The following is a 22269-nucleotide window of genomic DNA, read 5'->3' as shown; positions in this document are numbered from 1 at the left end:
ATTCTAGCAACCTCAAAACACTTTATATCAACTTTTGATTCTGTGACTTAAATGATAAATAATATTAATGCTGGCGAATAGGTTAGATAACACTAGTCTTGCTCCTATTATAGCGGCTATAGGGAAAACGGTAGTATTTACTTTCACGGCATTAGGTTGCTCTTTTGTGTACCCAAGATAGGTGAAAGGAAGACAAACTTAGTGTGATTTGATTGGACACATGTATATTATATGTAATGAATTGAATTATTTCCTGATTAGAGGATAATTGAAGCATACAAATTATACTAATAAATTAAATACAAGTAAGAATGAATTTTTGTTGACTTTTTAAAAAGTTTGTATTTTTCCAATTCACTGCGTACAGAAAAAATGTAAATATCCGGTACCCCCAAACTTCACTTGCCGGTTTCATTGGAAATTGGTCATGCCCATATTCCAATGTTGTTTTAGAGATGTATAGTGAATGTACCTCAGCTGTGGGTGATCAGAGGCATAGAGTTCTTGTTTTAAAGTACATAAAATTTAAGAAATGTTAGTATTGTCGCCTATGGGAAAATAAATACTACCGTTTTCCCTATAGAGATGACAGAATCGTTTCAGCATATTTTTTTTACGGATTCAAATAAAGATAGGAAAACATATACACATCAGTATGTACATGTTCCAGACACTATTAGTATTTGGAACGAACGCGTATTAAAATAACATGACACAAGTTATGAAGTTATATCTTTAATTATCGTAATTACATTTAGAAATGATTACAAATCTTTTGTAAATAATTGTAAAACATTGTCCTGGATTTTTTTTCATTTTTAACATCGTACAGTAGGTAGAAATAAATGTATATAGCAGAAATAAAAATATGTATACAGTAGAAATGAAAATTATACAGAAGGAATGAAAATGTATGTAATACTAATTAGAATGTACACAGTAGAAACGAAAGTTATACAGTAGAAATGAAAATGTATACAGTAGAAATGAAAATTCAGCTCAATGGCTAACTGCATTAGCCTTCATTGATTGATTATTCCTGATATTCCTAAAACTTTACATTAAAACATTGTTTGTGAAAATTTTCGAAACAATTACGAGGAGTTTGCATTCCGGAGCACAATGGAATTTCGCATTCTTTACACTTATATCAAGTGAGTATATCCCATCCTGCTTTCGTTTTACATTTTGATAGCCTACAGAACTGGTAACGCTTCTCTTTCTTGTCACCAATAGAAACAAGTGTATGTTGAATGTCTCCTACATAATTATGTTTGTACTCTTATCCACCGGTATGTTGATACTTGCTAGTATTAGTTAAAACGTATGGAAATAGTACATCTGAAATTATACAATATAACGTCAGAAAAATGATTAAATTTCAGTAGTTGTCGTTTGTTTATGTGGTTCATAAGTGTTTCTCGTTTCTTGTTTTTGTGTATATATTTTAGACGTTGGTTTTTTCGTTTAAATGGTCTTACACTATTCATTTTTGGGGCCCTTTAAAGCATACTGTTCGGTGTGAAACAATGTTCCGTGTTGAAAGACCGTACTTTGACCTATAATAGTTTACAGTTATTGGTTGTGACTTGGATGGAGAGTTGTCTCATTGGCACGCATTCCACATCTTCTTATATCTTATTACTTGTACGTTATCAAGTCAGCGTTTCGTTCCCACAAATTACTTAAAACCTTTACTTAATTCTTCAATAGATAAAAATATTTGGATTGTAAGTTTGGTTTTATTTGTAAAAAAGGTTATTCCAAATGGTATAGCACTGTCAATTTTTTACAAAGATGTTGTTTTCGAGCCCGGAAAAGCAGATGTAATCGATCGTGGTGAGCTTATAGCTCCTTTAAATAAACCGATTCTAAGTTATTACCCATTCAACACTGCAAGTAGAATTTTTATATTGTTTTATTGGTATAGATATTGATTTTGTTTTAGACAAGACGCCATTTTATAAACCATCGACATTTCCTCTGAAGACCTCAGAAGACCGTCTATTATTGTCCGTCGACCCGATATTAACTAACCTAAAAGTTTAAACAGACTGAAGGGCACATGGAGTTGTGTTTTTCCGTAATTCATGAAGGACTGTTTGATTTCATCTCTTAGATTTAAATAGAATTAAATAATTGTTATACCTGAATATGAATGATATCCCTACGAGGGTAAACAATATTGTCGTAGTTCTGTAATCACTCTAGATCTTTTACTGCGGATTCCATTTTGAATTATTCCTTTGTAGAACAGGTAGATGATCCGCTAAATGTTTGTCCGGAGCTTTTTGAAGTTCAGGTTTCTAATATATACAAAAGAGGAAGTCTTCCGATTTGCTGATCATTAAAATATTCAATGACATTCAGTGTAAATACTAGAGTTTAAATTAATTCCTTATTCTTTGAAAAGGACTCGTAACAATGAAATTTATACTGCACTCGTTCTATTGAAGCAGTCAAAACGCGTTGACCGTATATTTCTATGTCATATACAGACACTGGCCTGATGTCACTTTTCCTCATGAATATTGGAATAGAAATTGCCGAAATTATAATTAATTATTCTACGACCAGTTCATCCTGTATACAACGACTCAAACTTATTTCTTTTGCAATTTTTAGCGACAAAAAACACATTTCACTCGTTAATATTTTTGGTTTGCAAACTATAAATCATTATGTTTTATGGTTATTGTTGATATTTTACTTCATTTTCAAACAAACCCGTTCACTATCGGTTGTTGGTTTCAACAGGTAATGTACATTTCATTGTGTTGTATATTTCTCCGCCTGCATGATATGAGGCCTTTTTGTAAAAAGGGGAAGTTTCCCAATATTTAAATCAAATAATAACATTAACACATTCAACAACAATTGAAAATGTTTTTTTATATTGCAGTATAAAGACAATACTAGTGCATTGACTTGACATATCAATGATATATGCAGAGCCTCGCATTTCCCCGTTTCTAAGCCTCATCCTTTTGTCGTTGATATGTCAAGTCAATGCACTTGTATTGTCTTTATACAGACAAAAACAATACTGCGTGAAGTTTTGTCCACTATCTTACATATTTATCATAAAGAAAGGGCAGACATTTCACAGCTCCTTTGCCTCTGAATAAGGAATTAGGTCGAAAATTTACGCAGTTTTTCATCGTGTAGATTCAACTTTGTAACAAATACCTATTGTTCCTTTGAATTCGGGCCATTGAACCTGAGACGGAGAGTTAATGTGTTTACCTTGTTCAAAATGTGGACGTTAAATCATTCGACGATAGGAACCGTTACAAAATAAGGTTGTTAATTTTTTTTTTAAATGATAAGAATGTTTTGGAAAGAAAAGGAAAAAGAACAAAAATGAATGCTTTAACCAAGTAACGGCTCCAAACCGCCTTAAATCTTCAAACGATTCCACGGTACATAAATTGCAAATGGATAGATTAATTAAACAAGATAACTTGAAGCGGAGTAGTGCCTCGTTGATAAAAATAGCGATGTGATCTTTTCCTTCGACCTTTTAAACCAAGAAGTTTTTACCCAACCCGAAATTGAATATTTACAATAGATAAGGTGAATATCGGTTGAACAACACCAACTCGACATTGTTTACAAGTATGAAACGAACAGACGGACGGACAGTCTGGTAATCATGCTTCATAAATTTTGAAAATTTTATAAAAACAAATTAAAAATTGTAATCGGCATGCGGTACAATCTTTGAAAGAAGTTTTGCATAATTACAAAGCTGATCAGAATTCAAAAAAATTAGTTTAAACATATTTCATTGTCCAATCATTGAGAAATAATGGTAGTTTTTTTTTAAATCAACCCAACTTGAAAGGTCGTGAAAATACGACACATTTTTCCAGGTCCCCGTATGGCCTTCAACCATTACCAAAATACACACTTTATAGGATGAAAGCTCAAAGAGGTCTTGGCTTGTAAAAACAAACACAAAAGTTGAGTGAGAGAAAAAAAAAATAGGGATACCGCATGAAAATTGGAAAATGGTCCGCAATATTACTTAAGTAAACTCACCAAGTTGAAATTAAAGACCTGGCGAATTTTAGCTTTTTCCAATGAATGTGAGGTATGTTTAAAAAAAAAATATGGTCTGTTTGGACATTTTTGCAATTCAAGTCTTGGTTTTAAAAATTATTTGGAAGTAAGTTTAAAGTCATTAACAAATAATCACTCACAGAAAGACGTCAAATCAATCAAAAAAGAAAAAAAATGAATAGACGACCTACAACGCACAGAATATCATGTATGTGTTCCGGACCATATAAGTATTTGGACCATACGCGTGTCATGACCATACGCGTATACTCATATGGTCCGACCGTACGCGTATGATGGTTCAACTATTCATATGGTCTGGAACATATTTTATTTAGCGATCACAAAATGCACAAAGTCATCCATTTCTATGTATTTAATTGGGTCGATTTGAATATAAATAAGATGAATGCGTTGCCGTTGCCAAGTGTTTTTCATAAGTATAGTAGCAGTATAGCAGAACAGTTTCATATATATGTTATAGTAAATAGGTGAAATTAGGAATTACATGTAATTACTAAAATTTAGGAATTACATGTAATTCCTGATGCACTTAGTAAATACAAGTAATTCCTAAAACTGCCCAGTAATTACCAGTAATTACTGATTTTAAAATGAATTTTTACACCTATTTACTAACTGTTAAAACAATGTTGTAATATGGTCAACTGATAAAAAGTTATGGTAATACCAAGGATTTGTATAGTCTTACTATACAAATCCTTAGTAATACTAATTAGAAAATCAGTGAGTATTCAGCTATCAAAATTTTAAGGATTTTTCATTACCCAGTGTCTCGCCTAGTTTTGCTGTGAGTCGCAGGCCCAACAAAAATAGGAAAAAAATTATTTATAATTTTCCTCTAGATACTATCTTTTGACTAGTTCTGTAGAATCTTCTATCAAAATTTGTTTAAAATTCAGGATGGTTTATGAAATCTAAACTTTAACTGCAGAGTGTATGTTATGTTTAATGGAAAAAAATAGTCCGTTTAAATAAGAAATACACGAAAAAGTATAGTTTTTTTTACAAACTTCAGTTTATTTCTAGATATTATCTTATGATCATAAACAAGCGTCTTTCCAATTTTGGTAGAAATCCATGATATTTTGAGAAAGTTATCAAAATTTTAAAAAAATTAACCACAGTGTGAATGTAATGTTAACTGGCATGAAAACTAAGTCCCTTTATAAGTAAAATACGGAAAAACTTGATTTTATTTTTGCAAAATTTACTTCTTGAAATTTTTATTTTGATCATAAACAACTGAAGCTTCTGTTAAAGTTTGGTAGAAATCCAGGATAATTTGAAAAACTTATCAATTTAAAAAATATAACCACAGAGCGAATATTTGTGGACGCCGCTGGCGACGGAATTATTAGGTTGGTTCGCTATGTCTCGCTTTTGCGACAAAAAACGCAGGCTCGACGAAAAGGAAAAGAATGTCAACATAGAAAGTAAAACAAAAGGGATGGACCATTTAGTTGACTTTTTCAATCCACAAAAAGATCATTCTTATGCAGGAAGAAACGATGATAAAATTTTGTTGGAGGTCTTGAAGAACTCATAAAAACTCGGAAATATGAAAATGTGACTTTTAACGCCATCACGTCAGCTTCATCGCAAATGTCTGACAACAGAAGTCGTAGTTAAACCTATTTTGTAAAAGGAATTTAACTCATGTTATTGGCCAAGTTGATATGCAGAGTATGCCTGATGGAGATTTTAATATAACAAAATTATGAGATTTTAAGAATTATCAAGATCATTTAACCAAGTTTGCCATAAGCTAATGTCTATCTTAAAAAATAGCTGGCTAAGTTGTCTATAAATTTCTCAAAAATGTTTTTCTCAATTTTGGATTTATATCATTGTCTTGCATTAGAAAACTTAGAGAGTTTCAAAACTTATAAACAACCATTTTCCAGTTTCAATTCACAAACACTGAAGTGTATGCACTTTTAATGTGCCTTATAATCCTTGATCCTTAAGTAAGCCCTAAAAATCCCTACCCCTTACTTTCTTATTTGATATCTTGAATTATGTCTTTAATTTTTAAACAAAAATATCAAGTTAGTAAATAGCTGTAAAAATGACAAAAAAAATCAGTAAATACCTGTAATCACTGAAACAACTAGTAAATACATGTAATTACTAAATTGACTAGTGATTACAGGTATTTACTGAAATGTTTAGTAATTACATGTAATTCCTAATTTCACCTATTTACTGTAACATATACACCAAATGATACATTTAACCAATACAAAAACAAAAATGCATGCACAATTCACAAGGTTTAATCCAAATAGCTTTCTTACTATCCAATAACTTTCAAGAACGAAAAAGACAGGGCAGATGTATATTTTGTCTTTGTTTTGTATTTACACAACTTTTGAAAGTGGATTATGCATTCGTTCTAAAATAAAATTTTAGACCAGTTAAAGTTAAAAGATGACATGATTCGACAATCGCAATTTTTAAATCGCTTTGACGTCCTTAAAAGATAATCAATCAACACATGCATTGCAACTTTTAAAGCCAACAAGTAATTCTTTTTTCTGAAAGAACATGTGATATCATATTACGAAAATTGATTGTCAAAACACAAGTAAAGGACGTTTAATTATTCAATATAAATCAGAACACAAATTCCTTATGAAAAACACTTGGCAACAGCAACGCATTCGTCTTATTTATATTCAAATCGACCCAATTAAATACATAGAAATGGATGACTTTGTGCATTTTGTGATCGCTAAATAAAATATGTTCCAGACCATATGAATAGTTGAACCATCATACGCGTACGGTCGGACCATATGAGTATACGCGTATGGTCATGACACGCGTATGGTCCAAATACTTATATGGTCCGGAACACATACATGATATTCTGTGCGTTGTAGGTCGTCTATTCATTTTTTTTCTTTTTTGATTGATTTGACGTCTTTCTGTGAGTGATTATTTGTTAATGACTTTAAACTTACTTCCAAATAATTTTTAAAACCAAGACTTGAATTGCAAAAATGTCCAAACAGACCATATTTTTTTTTTAAACATACCTCACATTCATTGGAAAAAGCTAAAATTCGCCAGGTCTTTAATTTCAACTTGGTGAGTTTACTTAAGTAATATTGCGGACCATTTTCCAATTTTCATGCGGTATCCCTATTTTTTTTTTCTCTCACTCAACTTTTGTGTTTGTTTTTACAAGCCAAGACCTCTTTGAGCTTTCATCCTATAAAGTGTGTATTTTGGTAATGGTTGAAGGCCATACGGGGACCTGGAAAAATTTGTCTGATTGTCTATCGTACCTCATATTCTTATTTTTACATGCATATGATAAGAATAAGAATTGAATTGGCATAGAGACAACAACCCAACCAAAGAGCAAAAAAATCTCAAGGCAACATGTAGATCTTTCGTATCAAGGGAATTGCTATAAATATATGTATTTCAGGTTAATAGTATTAGGCCATACTCAAGTTATAAAATAGATCTTGTCGTCAACTTTTGCAACCAGCTTCTATGTTTCTATATTAAGGTGGTATGGGAGTCTAAAATAAAAATGATAGAATTTGTTCATACTTTGCCAAAACGTTGTATCTATTGATACATGTTGAAAAATATAATAAAAATGATAGGTCACCGCGCATTTTCTCAAGCTACAGGACGGGACAAAATGACACATTTTGTATGGATTATACAGGAAAAAACACCATTTTGTGATTAGAAACTAAACAAAATGATAGAATTGTTAAATACTTAAGGAAAAGATAGCTTTCAGACACTGCTTTGAGAATATCAAAAGAAAAGATAGGGTCACCGTACGTTTTTTCCGGCTAAAATACAAAATAGGAAAATTCCATACAGAATCCTTCAGAAAATGCACTTTTTTAGAGCTACCTCCCCTTAAAATGCCAATTTTTAAAAAAGATAAAGACAACCAAAAATAATTAACATTTGCAAAAATATCAATATTTAGAAGTTATATTCTTATAAATTGGTACTTTTAAATGAAAATGTACATTAAACATCTGCATTCCTGCATCAAATTTTGCTAACTTGATGGAAAATCTGGACCTTTGATTCTCTGTTTTTTACAATCCAAGATGGAGGAAGACACCCATACCACCTTAAATGCACCTTTCATCTTTTTTGGCCTCGACTTTTCCATTGGACAGACAATTTTGTTTTCCACCTTTTTTTACAAAATCATACAGGACGCATCTTTTGCTCGAGCCTCTGGCCTTTGGTAGTCTTGCATGTTTATTAATTTTTGTTCATTTATTTGTTTAGGAGTTAAGTATGACGTACATTTTCACTGAACTAGTACACTTTTTATAATAGTTTTTCGATATCGCCTGGGCAAAAACTATCACGAATATAATGCCTACCCATGTTAAAACTACAATAAAGTATAGTGTGCATCAATTATTTCTTAAGCCTACCATTTTTTTGTCTGTATTGGATTTGTGTAGCATTAAAAAACACAAGAGTATAAACTACACAGTGCAACTTCTAACAAGAATACAAGATTTATTGATTTTAAAAAATGCGACCAAAATTAAAAATTCGGAAAAATTCAACAGTTTGATTTTCAATTGAAATAAAATAAAAAGCTATGATCTACACACCGTTACTTTTTCCAATATAAATATTCGAACTTTTTTGTTTGTTGTTTCCTTTATAAATTATCATCATTTTTAAAAAGACCACTTTGTGACTTCGATATTTAGTAGACTATAAAAGCGATGTTCATTATCTTTCTTCTGCTGTAAGTTTGATTTAGTTATATTGGTGTCATGAATGCCACCCCGTATGTTTTTAAATTTGAATAAAGGGGAGTCAGGTTGTCTTATACGTCAATGATACAAACACAAAAAAAACGACAAAAAATAAAATAAGGTGCAACATTCATTCTCCATCAAAAGAATACATCACATGAATGTAATTTTTGTAAGAAAAATACTAATTTCGTGAGAAGTTGTGTGTTGGACTTAAGAGCCCGTGAAGTCAAACTGACAAATATCTGAATGAACGAATCGATTTATGGTATAAAACAAAATCGGTAACTTTTCACAAACAAAGTCCACATGGTTAGCATTGAATAAATAGTAGGCCATTCTTAAATGATCACACCGTAGAAGTTTCAATAAGATATTGTGTGAAATAACGCGGGTCCATAAAAGATTTTTTTTTTACATTGAATAAACTTATTTTTTTATATTATTTATTAATATCAGCTCTGAACATTAATATTCTTAAAGTGAAACTGTTGTAAGTGATGGTATAAAAATTATCTAAAACAAGTTTCATTTTATGTATTAAAATATGTAACAAGTGATTATTTTAATCCCCACTTGAAGGCCTCCGATAGACTGAGTGAGCATAAAATCATAGCCAACGACAAACAAGTTATAGGTAAATTTTTCAGTACAATTACTAACAAACGTGTTACCGTCGACCACACTGTTATGAATTTGATTCTATATAATGAAAACCTACCTGAGACCGCTTAAATGAGGGTGAGACCCCCCTGGTCTTTCAATGTCCATAAAATTCAACTAAATCACAGACTATGTATATATAAACGTTGTATCAGAAGGATTTACCAGAATAATTTCATCTTCGATATCTACGGGGGGCTTAGATTGTCACTTTTCATCTAAAAATTGTCAAAATTTTAGGACAAAGGGCACATGGCAATGCAGGCAGCATTCCTGATCTCTATTAACTGTCTAGTATTATGCAGACATTTAGTTAATAGGTAGATACAGACTTGATTAAATGGGATATGGGTACACTTCATGTCGTCCATGTTTACGGAGGGCCCGAATTCGTTCAATTTTATGTACATTGAAAGAACAGGGAGGTCTGACCGTCATTTAAGTGGTCTCAGGTAGGTTTACACTATATGTTTCTGTTTTTTAGGCTCCTCATATTTATTTCTATATATGTTTCTGTTTTTTATGCTCCTCATATATATTTCTATTTATGTTTCGAAATGTTTCTAGAGTGGTCGGTTTTTGTTTTTGTTTTTGTTTTCAGAAATATTAGATATAAAATAACATTTTTGATGTTGTTTGATTGATAAAAACCTATATATCATAAAGACAAATATGTAACTTATATAAGCATTGATAAGGGTTTATATTCGAGGACAACGAGAGTTTAACTATGAAAATCATGCTTTTAATGTTATCAAATACTATGTTTTTTATGATATTCAAATAAATTTGAATATCCAACCGACTGCTAGTAGCCGGTTGGATATTGAATATCGAATATCGAATAACAAACCGGCTGCTAACTTCACATACTGTCCACTTATTCCTTTAGTTTCTCCTTTGTATTACCAATAATTTGTCCTATTGGTACATGGACTCATAATATGATAACATTTAGAATGATGACATGGGGAATATGTCAAAGAGACAACAACCCGACCAAAGAGCAGTCAACAGCCGAAGGCCACCAATGGGTCGTCAATGCAGCCAGAAACTCCCGCATCCGGAGGCGTGTTTCAGCTAAACAAAAATGTATACTAGTTCAGTCATAATGGACGTCATAGTAAACTCCGACATATACACAAGAAACTAAAATTGAATATCATACAACACTAACAAAGGCCAGAGGCTCCTGACTTCGGATAGGAGCAAAAATGCGGCGGGGTTAATTTAAAACATGTTTTTTATAAAACATGTTTTAGTTATCGTATACGTAAATTTCTAATAATCAATCAGTTTTATAACGTAAAGAGACGGATATATCAAATTGATCAATTCATTGACTGATTGTTACTGTGGCGTCCAGGAAAATATAACCCACATTGAACTTTTGTTTAGTGTTCTTTTAGAAAAAAAGTTAAATCACAAAAATACGGAACTCCGAAGAAAATTCACAACAGGAAGTCCCTAATAAAACGGCAAGATCAAAAGATAAAGCAGATTTAACGAATGGATAACAAATGTCATATTTCTCGCTTGGTACAGGCATTTTCTTATGTAGAAAATGGTGGATTGAACCTGGTTTGATAGCTAGCTAAACCTCTCACTTGTATGTCAGTCGCGTCAAATTCCAATACCTCTTCACATTTCTACATTTTTACAATCCCCTGAATTTACAATGCCTGGCTTGAGTAAATAACCGTTCCCTGAGAAGGAACATCCATAAATGCACTTTTAACTCATAAATGTTTTTAATTGTCAAATTCATTCAAAAATGACCTTTTGAATTACTTATACATGTATACATTTAATATTTGACAGTGATTCAAATATTTTCCGAAATTGTTCTAACGCTCATTTGAATTAGTATACAACATAAACATTTTGACATAAAGTCTAAGATACATGATTTTGTTTTTAGTTGTTATTGGATATTAACTAGCTGACAATAGCAATCAGTACTCTCAGATAAGGAGTGGGTTTCATAAAAAAAAACTAACTACTTAGACTGTAAGTCATGAACAAATCAGTATACTAATATCATACTGACTCCTGTTCTTTATATCTTTATATCCGTTTAGGGGGGGGGGGGTATCAATATCCTGCCACACCCGGTCTGTGTGTTTTTGTAACTTGTTTTCCCGTCTTTTATCGAATTGATGAATTAAGCTCGTTTCAACGGATTTTTATAGTTTGTGCTCATTGTGAAAGGCGATCTATAATTGTAAACTTCTGTGGCATTTTGTGTCTGGTGAAAAGTGGTCACATTGGTAATTATACCACATCTTCTTATATTTATATTCAATCTCATTTTCGAAACATCATCTAGACATGACACATGGTATTTATGTGGAACTGATACAAACTCCCTGGCAGTTCCAGCTCCGAACCGCATACTACTCTACACTAATGCAGTACAGGACAATAGTTCAGGAACGGAAACGATCACTGTACGGAGTTTGGAACTGATATTCCCAGCGGTATATCAAACAAAATTAATTGCTGCATTTGCGTGCTTTTGTATATAATTATTTTGTTAAAGGTTTCATGGAGTTAAATTCCATTGGGGATACGGGAAAATCTTAAAAAAAGATAAAAATAACATACAAATTTTATGTATTTATTACTTCAATCACATAAAGTTATGTGGTTGATATGCACACGCAGGATTTTATCCTGGTGCCCCTGGTGCTGGGTTTGTGTGGTGGAGCCAAGGGCAAAGCAGCCTCATACATGAGCAACATTGCGGCAGTCTTACATATCTTCGAACCAAACCATACTGATGACACCAGATATAATAAAAATATGTCTTATATGTAGTTTGTCTGCAGGCTGTGATCCACGGGTAAAATGTATAGACTCCTGAGCAACTCCTACTTCTAAAAAACAAAACACAAGATACATGTTAATTTTGATATGTCAAACATATCATTTGATGTCTCGTGCTTCATCAAACGTAAAAACAATAATAACCTTACAACTTTGAGATTTTGTTGAAATGTGCATTTGAACCATGACAGCTATGTATAAACATTATGATAAAGAACAATTTACCATTTTTGTAACGTAATTGTTTAGCAGTTCTTTTATACTTAAAACATTATGTGCATTTGCAATGTCTGTAAAGAATCTGTGCAGCCTGCTGGACCACCTACGATCACCTCCGGGTTTTGACAGAGTTTGTGTTGCTCAGTCTTAAGTTTTCCCATGATGGTTTTTTGTTGTCTTTTGATCGTTTTTTCTCCGTTTTGTACTTTGCGTTGTCAGTTTGTCTCTAACTTACTAGTATTTATACCCCTTTTGTATCTTCTGCCTATCAAAGATTAACATGTTGTGAAGCACATTTTTTTTGTGTAATTATTCAGAAAATTCTGTGTTTAAAATAAGTTTTTTTAAACATAATCGTGTATTTATTACAAAAAAAAATACATTTTATAATATGTACTACTTACCTGCAGCCAGTATATCTACCACGTAAATGATGCCAATTAGATAACACCCAGCATGTTCGTCCTCTGTACCAAATGGACCATCTTGGAAAGTAATAGTACCTAGTATATGATGGGCACGTATCACTCCAGAAATTGAATAGTGTATTGGAAACAAATCTTGCAGCAGGCTTAACATCAGCAGTTCTGAAAATTTTATATAAACATGTATTTGTGGTTAATTTAATACAATCACATTGGCATAATAAGCTGAAAATTTTTTGTTGTAAGTATTCAATATATTTGACATTAGAATATATAACGCGACAGTAAGTACTGTTTGGGAGGTTGAATTGTGCGATTTACACAGTACAAAAAGATCAAATTGAGGATTTGATGAAGAAAAAAAATAATGTCCGTTTTCTCATGTGGTTCTCGCTTAGGTCAGATCATAAAAAAGAAACGAACCACGTATGTTCCTCGATCATTTTGAGGTGGCCGATTTGTCTATGTAGTTACTTCTGTAATCACTAAAGTCAGCGGAGGTTGTGAGTACGAACCCCGCTCGTGCGAGTTTATTCGACTTCAATCTTAAGTTGACTCGGGCCTATTCGAAGTTTCTATCAGAAGTTCTGTATTTGTTGTTATTTTAATCTTCATAGAGGGTGAATCAAATTGGTCGAGAAAAAAATAGGGGGTCACGGACCATTTAAGCTCAAAATATTACTTTTAAACAGGTATGTAAAAGGGACCATTTTTCAATGAAATGAAATGATAGGGAAAAAGAGGAGTTGGCATATTTTTATCGGAAAATAAAAAAAAGTGTCTGTAATTAAAAAAAAAGCTGAAATATAGCTTCCAAAACAAGGTAAATAAAAAAAAATGTTACCGATATGGAAAACAAACAGTTTGCATTAAATGCCAACATTTTTTTTTTGGTGGGGGGGGGGGGATTGGAGAAATGTCATTTTGAGCCTTTCACAGATACACATAATAACGATAATAGTTTTTAGTGACAAAAATACAATAATTTAACATTTTTAATCAATCAATATATCAAATAAAAAAATACTGAATTTGCGACTCAAACTTTACGTGTGCATGGTAATTCATGCGTAAAATTTTGCGCAGTCGAATAGTCCCGATGAACCTTAATTGACAAGTATGGTCAGTTCTCCTATCGCAGGTCAATGGATTTCTCCGAACACACACTTTTTTGCACTTCAGATTCCTCAACCAATAAGAAAATAGACGCCACGAAATAGAGTGCTTAAAAGTGGCGTTTAAACACAGAAAAATCAAAATCAGATTGATGATTTGAAAATATCAAACACGGACTTCATATTTTTATTCACAATATATAGTTGTTTTAGTAATTTACTACATTTTAAGTTTTACTTTCTGTCAGCAGTCGTATAAAAAAGGTTGATCAGATTCATGATTCAAAGAAATTATTCTAAAATAAAAAGCAACTTGAACGAAGAAATATCAAATATATCGTTAATAAAAACGATCTACTAATTACATGAGTATGTAAAAAAAATATATAATTGTGTACAATATTTTTTTATATAATTTCACGAATATTTTGCATGACTTTTTTTTAAAAGTACCTGACGCTGTATCTCTCATAAACAGTATTTGCACGAGCTACTTCCTTTTGAAGCTGAAGTCTGGTTGTGCTGGATGACCTACTTATTGCACTTCTAATAGCAGCGCTGGAAATACAGATGAAGAGAGGTATAAGTAAAAAGCTATATTGATTCAAATAGTTAAATATTATAAAGTTTAGTGTTTTCCTGTACTTTATAGTGTACATCGTTATAATCACGCTTTGTTGATTCACCACCGAAATTTAAACAATGGGCGATTAAGATTTAGAACACTAATTGTTCATGCCATTTTTCAATCCCCTTCTGAGAAGTGGTCTTGTCTCATCTTAGCGTTACTTTTTACTTAGATTATTAGGCTGCTAATATGTTATCCCTCTATCTGTCGCAATATTTTATGATTTTTAAAGCTTCACTTTTTGCATAGACTCTTTTTTTTTTAAGACTGTATGGTACTCTCTTTTGTCTCTTGGATTTGTTGTTGTTAAGTAACTGTTCAATTACGTATACCATACCATTAATCTCTTTTTATACGTATGAATAAAAGACACCGTTTAAGTAATATTATTCTCAGCTGATCCTGTGGTTAAGACTTTTTTCCAGGTATGCATTTATTAAGCTGGCATTTTACAAGGAAGCTTTTGAATCTAGGATACTTAAATGTAAAAGTTGAAGTCATTCTTTGTTTTTACATTTTATGGCCAGCAATATATTTTCTGTTGATTGATAAAGAATATTCGTCGAATCTAAGATCTTTAAATTTAAAGTTGAAGTAATCTGTATTGACATTTTGAGGCCAACAATATATATTCAGTTGATTGATAAAGAATATTCGTTGAATCTAAGACCCCGTTCACACTAGGACATTTTTATCGATTTAAACTAGACCGGTTCACTTTAGATCGGTTTAAGGGCTAATGTGAACGCATTGAATCGATCTTCAATCGGTCTAAACTAAAACACCAAAAGAGGTAGTTTAGTTTGAATCGATCTAAAGTAAACCGATCTGACTTTAGATGTGAACGCAGAGATCGGTTTTAACTAGTACGATTGAGTCGAAAATAACGTATAGCGGCAGAACTAGCTAAGAGGTTCGTTGTTTAACTCATATTTCTCTGTTAAAAGACCTTTAAAACAAACTGTAAACATGTTGTCTTCGCCATAGCATAGATTTGCGAAATCTGATTTTTCTTTTCTTATGTGGTTTTTTTTTTCTTTGCAGTACCGCAGTATTTCCGGCGTCGTGTTGTAACTTCGTTGCTACAGTTATTATTTTTCAAAATTAAAGAAAACTGCAATAACACCAGTATCAAAATTTTAAATTGTGATTCAAGAGAAACAATAACTTTATCCAATTTTTTTCCCTAAGTGTGTGTATCAGTGTATCAGCACATTAATTTGATAAATCAGTTCTATTTCTACAGTGTTTACAGTTTTACGGACAAAAAGGTTGGATCGATTGCGTTTTTAATTGTAGTGTGAACGCAGTGGTTCATATTAGACCGATAGAGATCGATATGATTAACAATAATGTGAATGCTAACCGGTTTTATTTAGATCGATTCAAATTAGATCGATAAAAAAAAATGCTAGTGTGAACAAGGTCTAGGATCTTTAAATGAAAAGTTGAAGTAATCTGTATTGACATTTTGAGGCCAAGAATATATATTCAGTTGATTGATAAAGAATATTCGTTGAATCTAGGATCTTTAAATGTAAAGTTGAAGTAATCTGTATTGACATTTTACGGCCAGCAAAATAAATTTAGGTGATTAATAAAAACTATCCTTGTCGATCGCAGATGATCACGAGTACAGTTAATTCGCCAGAGTACAAATCCCGTCCCTTCTTCACTATAACATTATTCGCATGGGACTTATTTTTACGTATTACGAAAACGAAGACAGATTATACGCGTGGAGCAGAAAATGATTCCCTTGCCTGAGCAACTGAACCCACTACTTGTGTTGGTAAGGTAATATCTGCGAAGTGTTTAATAATCTGAATTTAGTTTAACGACAGGATTTGGAAAGCCATAAACAGAATGTGATGTTTTTTTGCACTTAAAACTATCTCTATCTTTGGACTGATGTGTTACTTTTTTTGTCAAGTAAAATAGTTCCAAATTTTAATGACATACATTTGAACAATATGGATTAATACGTATCACTAGTTGTAAGTAAATTATCATATGATACCAAATATGTATGCATAGTTATTTCGTCAATGAACATTGTTCAGGGAGAGTGCCTCGGCTCTAATTTGTGTTTCTTTTGTTACGATTGAGTGGCATAAATATATATTAATTAAACAATTGGCCGAGATTATTCCTCTCTATCGGCTGATTGTGATCTTTATACACGATTTTCACTAGTTAGAATGTACCTACGATGGATATACGCTAGACTGTCTCGATCGCGAGCTCACTTGAACCAATGCTGGTTCAGAATATTCTCTTGGTTGGTAGCATCTCTGATTAGAAATAGGGTGATCTTGTGCTTGAACTTCTGCGGCGAATACACCAATAATCACCAAGCATAATGTGATGTACAGCCTCTAAACAAGTTAGAACAATGATATTTCGTTAAATAGATGAAATATGAATATGTTATTGATTTCATATAAAAAGATATTTATTTGACTAAAAGAGTTTCCGTGTAAAACCCATGTTTGCTGTAGAGGTGGTCTATTATAAAATCATCTTAAATGCAGCTTTTCCTTATAACGATTACTCCAGTTACCATTCTAACGTTATTTCCTAAATTGTTTCTAAATTTTCTTCTGGAGGTAAGCTTAAGTTCTATTAGAGTAGGGTTTTCAGACTTTCAACTTATGTACATAATGTGTATTTGAAAATAACACTATAGATTTCGTACGTCCTAAGCGCTTTTCTTGATTTACAATCATATGGAACTTTCAAACGTAGACATTTGAATGTTAGGGATGTATTAAAATGTATATACATTTGAAGCTTAATGACTCAAAGGAACAGAAAGCAAAGGCCGAATTAATCAATGTTCAACTTTGCTTCTTATGGATAGGTAAGCTTAGTAAAATAATTCTGTTGGCGCTATTTCTGTCAGTGACAATAAAATTGGTTTAAATGATGAAGACATTATCATTCTGTGATAGTTTTATTTGTAATTTTACTTTTACCTACTTTTGACATGCAATGAAATTAAGTTAACATAAACAACAATTAAAGATATTCTGAAACTGTTTAATATTTCCATATCCAAATCTTGTTGAGACTAGCATTACTGTCAATGTGCTGATAGTGGACCGTCTAATGACTGTTCAACAATGTAACTATTTACTGTTTCCTTTTCGAATATACAGAAATTTTATTCTAAAACATCTTCAGTTATGTAAACTTCAGCTGGAATTGTGATATATGCATGTTCATTAAATCGTTTTAAACCATTTTAAAATGAATAATGACTTTTTAATGTAATAAATGTAAAAAGAGAAAAAAATATTTTGAAAAAGACTTACCATATTTGCGACGAGGACTTCAAATAATATGAAGTAGCTAAAATGAAAAAGTACACATTTTTATTACACTCAAACAAATATATATACAATATGAAATTTCTATTTGATTTTATTTACGAACTTATGACCAATAATTCACATAGTGCCATTATTTGTTTGTTTTTTTATTTGATTAACTTTTTTGTTGATCCTAATTCTCTGTCTTCAATTTACATTAAAAAAAAATCGGAAAATCAACTCTCAGCAACTATGTATCATAGAGTCCCATGACTGATGACTAGTGACACCTTGTATCTTAATCTATCCACATGCGGTATAATGATGGACATAGAGGGCCACCATCTATCAGAGTAGGTCACAGGTGGTTCTGTTACATGCTTAAAAAGAAGCAAGTTTAGGTTTTTGGAAACGGTATGCGTCTACCACTATTCACGCTTCACCCGCAATGCAACTCTAAGTCATTCAAATGTAACAGAACGGCTTTAAAACATGATCGATAAATTATAACATCAAACGACTGGTCTGATATCATAAGACCCAAGACCGCGGAATAGTGAGTTCAGACACAAACAAATCTTAATAGTGACCGTTAATAGTATGTCATGTTGATTTCAGTCGTCTTTTCCTCATACCTCTGTTTAGAAAGCCCGTACAGTGTATACATGCAACATCGTAACGCATCTATTGAGATCTGTTAATGCCATACGATTAAGCGTAGGGGTGTTTCAATGCTGAGCAATCGGAATGGGATGATAAGCACGTATCTAAATATCCTAGTCTGAAATCGTTAATCTGTCTCAATGGATTTGTAGTTTCTATAATTTTATTTATCTAAAGTTCACTTGTATATGTTAAAAGCAAGCTCTCACTAAGAAGTGGTTCGTTGCATGCGTAGCTATCGTCAGTACATATGAAGGTCTTTACAAAATTGTTTCAAAACTTTTGTAAGAGAAAATTCTGTAACAATTCTGTTTGATCAGATATTGTTGGAGAAATTTGTTGTTGGCATCAGTATGGTTCTATACAAATATTTTTCTTGAGCTAAAATAAGGAATTGATATCTTCAATTCTCTCTTTTTTAAAGTCTTATTTAATGAGAACATTTATTCGATCAGTAATGTGCAGTAAGATTTGTACTAATAAACTATTATTACAAAAATTATGCATGTTTAACATTTAACAAACATTAAAATATTACAAACCTTTACTGGAATTTCAATGTTAGTCGTTCTATGTTCCTCTTTTCTTTAAGAACTGATAAAATATTACCAGGTATATATACTGTACATCTACGTAATGCGTGGTATGATGTTGAAGCTGTTACATCTTGTTTTGAATATTGCTTATGTCAGCATGTTAATTATAATGTTGTAACTAACATTTATTATGGTAGCTAATTTTAATAAATTTTGCATGTACTATTTATATCTTCTATTCTAAAATACACTAATGAAAAGAAGGAACCATTAATTCGACGGATGAAAACATCCCAATTATCATCAAAATAAGATAAATAGTCCAGTATCATTCCGCTTAGCAATTAAAAAACACGATTATTTTATCAGTTGATTTTTGCTGCGAACGTACAGTAGATGCGAGTGTTTTCAGATCCGTTTTTTATATCTTTGTATATCTGTGGTTTTTAAGGGTTTGTTTTTTGCTTTGTATTGATCTGATGAGTTGAGCCGTTTTAACGGTATTGTATAGTTTATTCTTATTTTGTACTTTTAAACCACTGTTCAGGGTTAGGGTTGGATTATTGTCGTTTGTTGCTATATTCTATTAAGATACAGGAATTTTGTCGGGAATAACAAAAACAAAGTAAAGAAATTTCTCTAGAGATTGTGATCCCTTTATGATAGGTAAAACAAATGCATGATTTATGTTACACCGTTAGTCTGGATTTCCCGATTAGAACGTGAATTACCTTTCTTGATTTATTTCAGTAGTTCACACATCCAAACCTTGTATCTATCAACTTTACAAATATCGAAAATATTATTCAGCATTATTATAAACATACAGAAAACAAATCATATACTAAAAAATGATTTAATTTTTTTTATCATAGGCTACTGACTTGGAACAGACACATACAAAATGTGGCAGGCCGGTTAAACATGTTAGCGGGCGCCCTTCCCTAACCTGGGACAGTGACGTATCAGAACAAACATATGAAGAAAAAAACAATAAAAATCAGTTGAATAGGGATCGATACAACTCATGCTAAGGATTGCCTTAAAAAAATGTAAACATGAAAGTGAAAAAAGGTTGAAACTTAGTTCCAGCTCAAACAAACCATTCTTATACAGGGAAAGACGAGGACTTAGATATCTCAACACATTAAATGAAATCAAGCAGATCTTGAAAATCTAATTGTGCTTACTCGCACCTGGTTTTTTTCATTTGATGTTTATTTCGAGCGATATGATCAGCGGCGATCTTTAGAGATCATTTTAATGGTTAATTAGATTGCATCTAGACTACAAGTTGCTGATACATATTATCACCAATACATTGTTAATTTTTCTTTTTAGATAACTTTGGATATACTTTTAAGTATTTTATAATTAAAACAAAAAGAAGTGAATATGAATTTAACAGCTTATGCCCAACAACCGAAAACAAATATTTTGAATCAATGATGACTACAGATAACAGTTGAAATTATTATTTTGGATTCTATTTTAATGTTATCAAAGTTAATATACATGTAAGGTAAAATTATATTGATATTTCAGTATGTATCAATGCTTGATAAAAGTTCTTTAACACAGACTTGTACTTTGATAGTTTAAATTATGTACATATAATAAAATTAAGAAATTGCTTCCTTGATATGTTTTCCTACACACAATATGTTGCTTTTATAATATGATTATAAGTTAGTCAAAATTGCATTTATGCATGTTCCTTTAAAGAACCCAAGCTAGGCATTTGAAAGTCAACGAAAAGCATAAAAACAGGTGCCGACAGATTGCAGAAACGTGAATGTGCATATAAATATATATATATGAATATAATTAGTTATTGATAACAAAAACAATATCTATACCAATTAAAATATTATTAAAATTCTAATAAAAATCGGTTCGTTTCTGTGTGTGTTACATTTTAATGTTGTGTCGTTGTTCTCTTATTTTATTGCGTTTCCCTCAGTTGTAGTTTGTAACCCGGATTTGTTTGGGTTTTTTTCTATCAATTTATGAGTTTCGAACAGCGGTATAGTACTGTTGGCTTTATTTAATTAATAGAGCAATTAGCTTACCACGATCGATCGAATCTGCATTTCCGGGCTTTTTATAAAAAATTAGATGTGCTATACCATTTGTTATAACTTTTCTACTGGTACAGGCAAACTTACAAACCAAATACTTTTATCTATTGAAGAATTAAGTAAAGGTTTTAAATGATTTGTGGTAACGCAAACGCTGACTTAATAACGTAACAGTAATAAAATATAAGAAGATGTAGTATGAGTGCCAATGAGACAACTCCCCCTTCAAAGTCAGAATCAATAAAAAAAAACTGTTATAGGTCTAAGTACGGTCTTTCAACACGAAGCCTGGCTCACACCGAACTGGAAGCTATAAAGGGCCCAAAAAATGACTAGTGTAAAACCATTCAAATGGGATAACCAAAGGTCTTATCTTTATATCAAAAACAAGAAACGAAAAGTATTTATGAACCACATAAACAAACTACTGAACATCAAATTCCTGACTAAAAACAGGTGCAAACAATTGCATCGGGTTTAAACGTTTTAAGAGGTATCAACCTTCATCCTTCTCTGAAACAATAGTGTAACATCACAACATAGAAAGACACACTGTAAATTTACTATCAATTAAAATGGCTTAACTCAAACAAAAGGATATTAAAACAAGTGATCATACAGTAAACGAATAGATTTGATCTATGATACAATATAAATACAAAATCAATAAATAAAATAAGGGATTAATAATTAAAGAAACAGTATTATACCGCTGTGCAATGTTTACAATTGCAGTAGTTAGATCTCTGAATATAGTTTACATTGGCACTAATATCGATTTTGTCATTATCAAACTAAATTTGTATTTTCTCTTCAAACAGGATGTATAGAGACACACACACGCTCATTTGTATCTATAAAGAATAAAGAATTAGTCACTCCTAACTATCCTACTACCTGTCGATATATTTATTTTTGGAATTGCACAAGTCATGTCTTCT

General features: G+C 31.7%; 2 protein-coding genes across 2 annotated transcripts in view; both read right to left on the bottom strand.

Moving 5' to 3' along the window:
• Positions 1-22269, bottom strand: part of LOC139482641 (B-cell lymphoma 6 protein-like) — a 109342-nt gene that overhangs the window by 2079 nt on the left and 84994 nt on the right. The window lies entirely within an intron of this gene.
• On the bottom strand, positions 12125-20349 carry LOC139482645 (uncharacterized). Its single transcript, XM_071266633.1, has 6 exons — positions 19254-20349; positions 18052-18088; positions 16946-17112; positions 14560-14664; positions 12971-13153; positions 12125-12397 (listed from the first exon to the last, which is right to left on the bottom strand). The coding sequence occupies exons 2-6, from the start codon at positions 18052-18054 to the stop codon at positions 12190-12192; spliced, it is 666 nt and encodes a 221-aa protein (XP_071122734.1). The 5' UTR covers positions 18055-18088; positions 19254-20349; the 3' UTR covers positions 12125-12189.

This window comes from Mytilus edulis, chromosome 7, assembly GCF_963676685.1.
Source record: "Mytilus edulis chromosome 7, xbMytEdul2.2, whole genome shotgun sequence".
Taxonomy (NCBI): Eukaryota; Metazoa; Mollusca; class Bivalvia; order Mytilida; family Mytilidae; genus Mytilus; species Mytilus edulis.
Note: the sequence above shows the minus strand (reverse complement) of the source record. Positions and strands in the feature narration are given on the sequence as shown.

Coding starts and splice junctions, on each gene's coding strand:
- LOC139482645 (XM_071266633.1), bottom strand. Junction 14,665..16,945: donor CAGTCTAGCGTATATCCATC/GTAGGTACATTC, acceptor CTGTATTTCCAG/CGCTGCTATTAGAAGTGCAA. Junction 13,154..14,559: donor TATGAGAGATACAGCGTCAG/GTACTTTTAAAA, acceptor TAAAATTTTCAG/AACTGCTGATGTTAAGCCTG.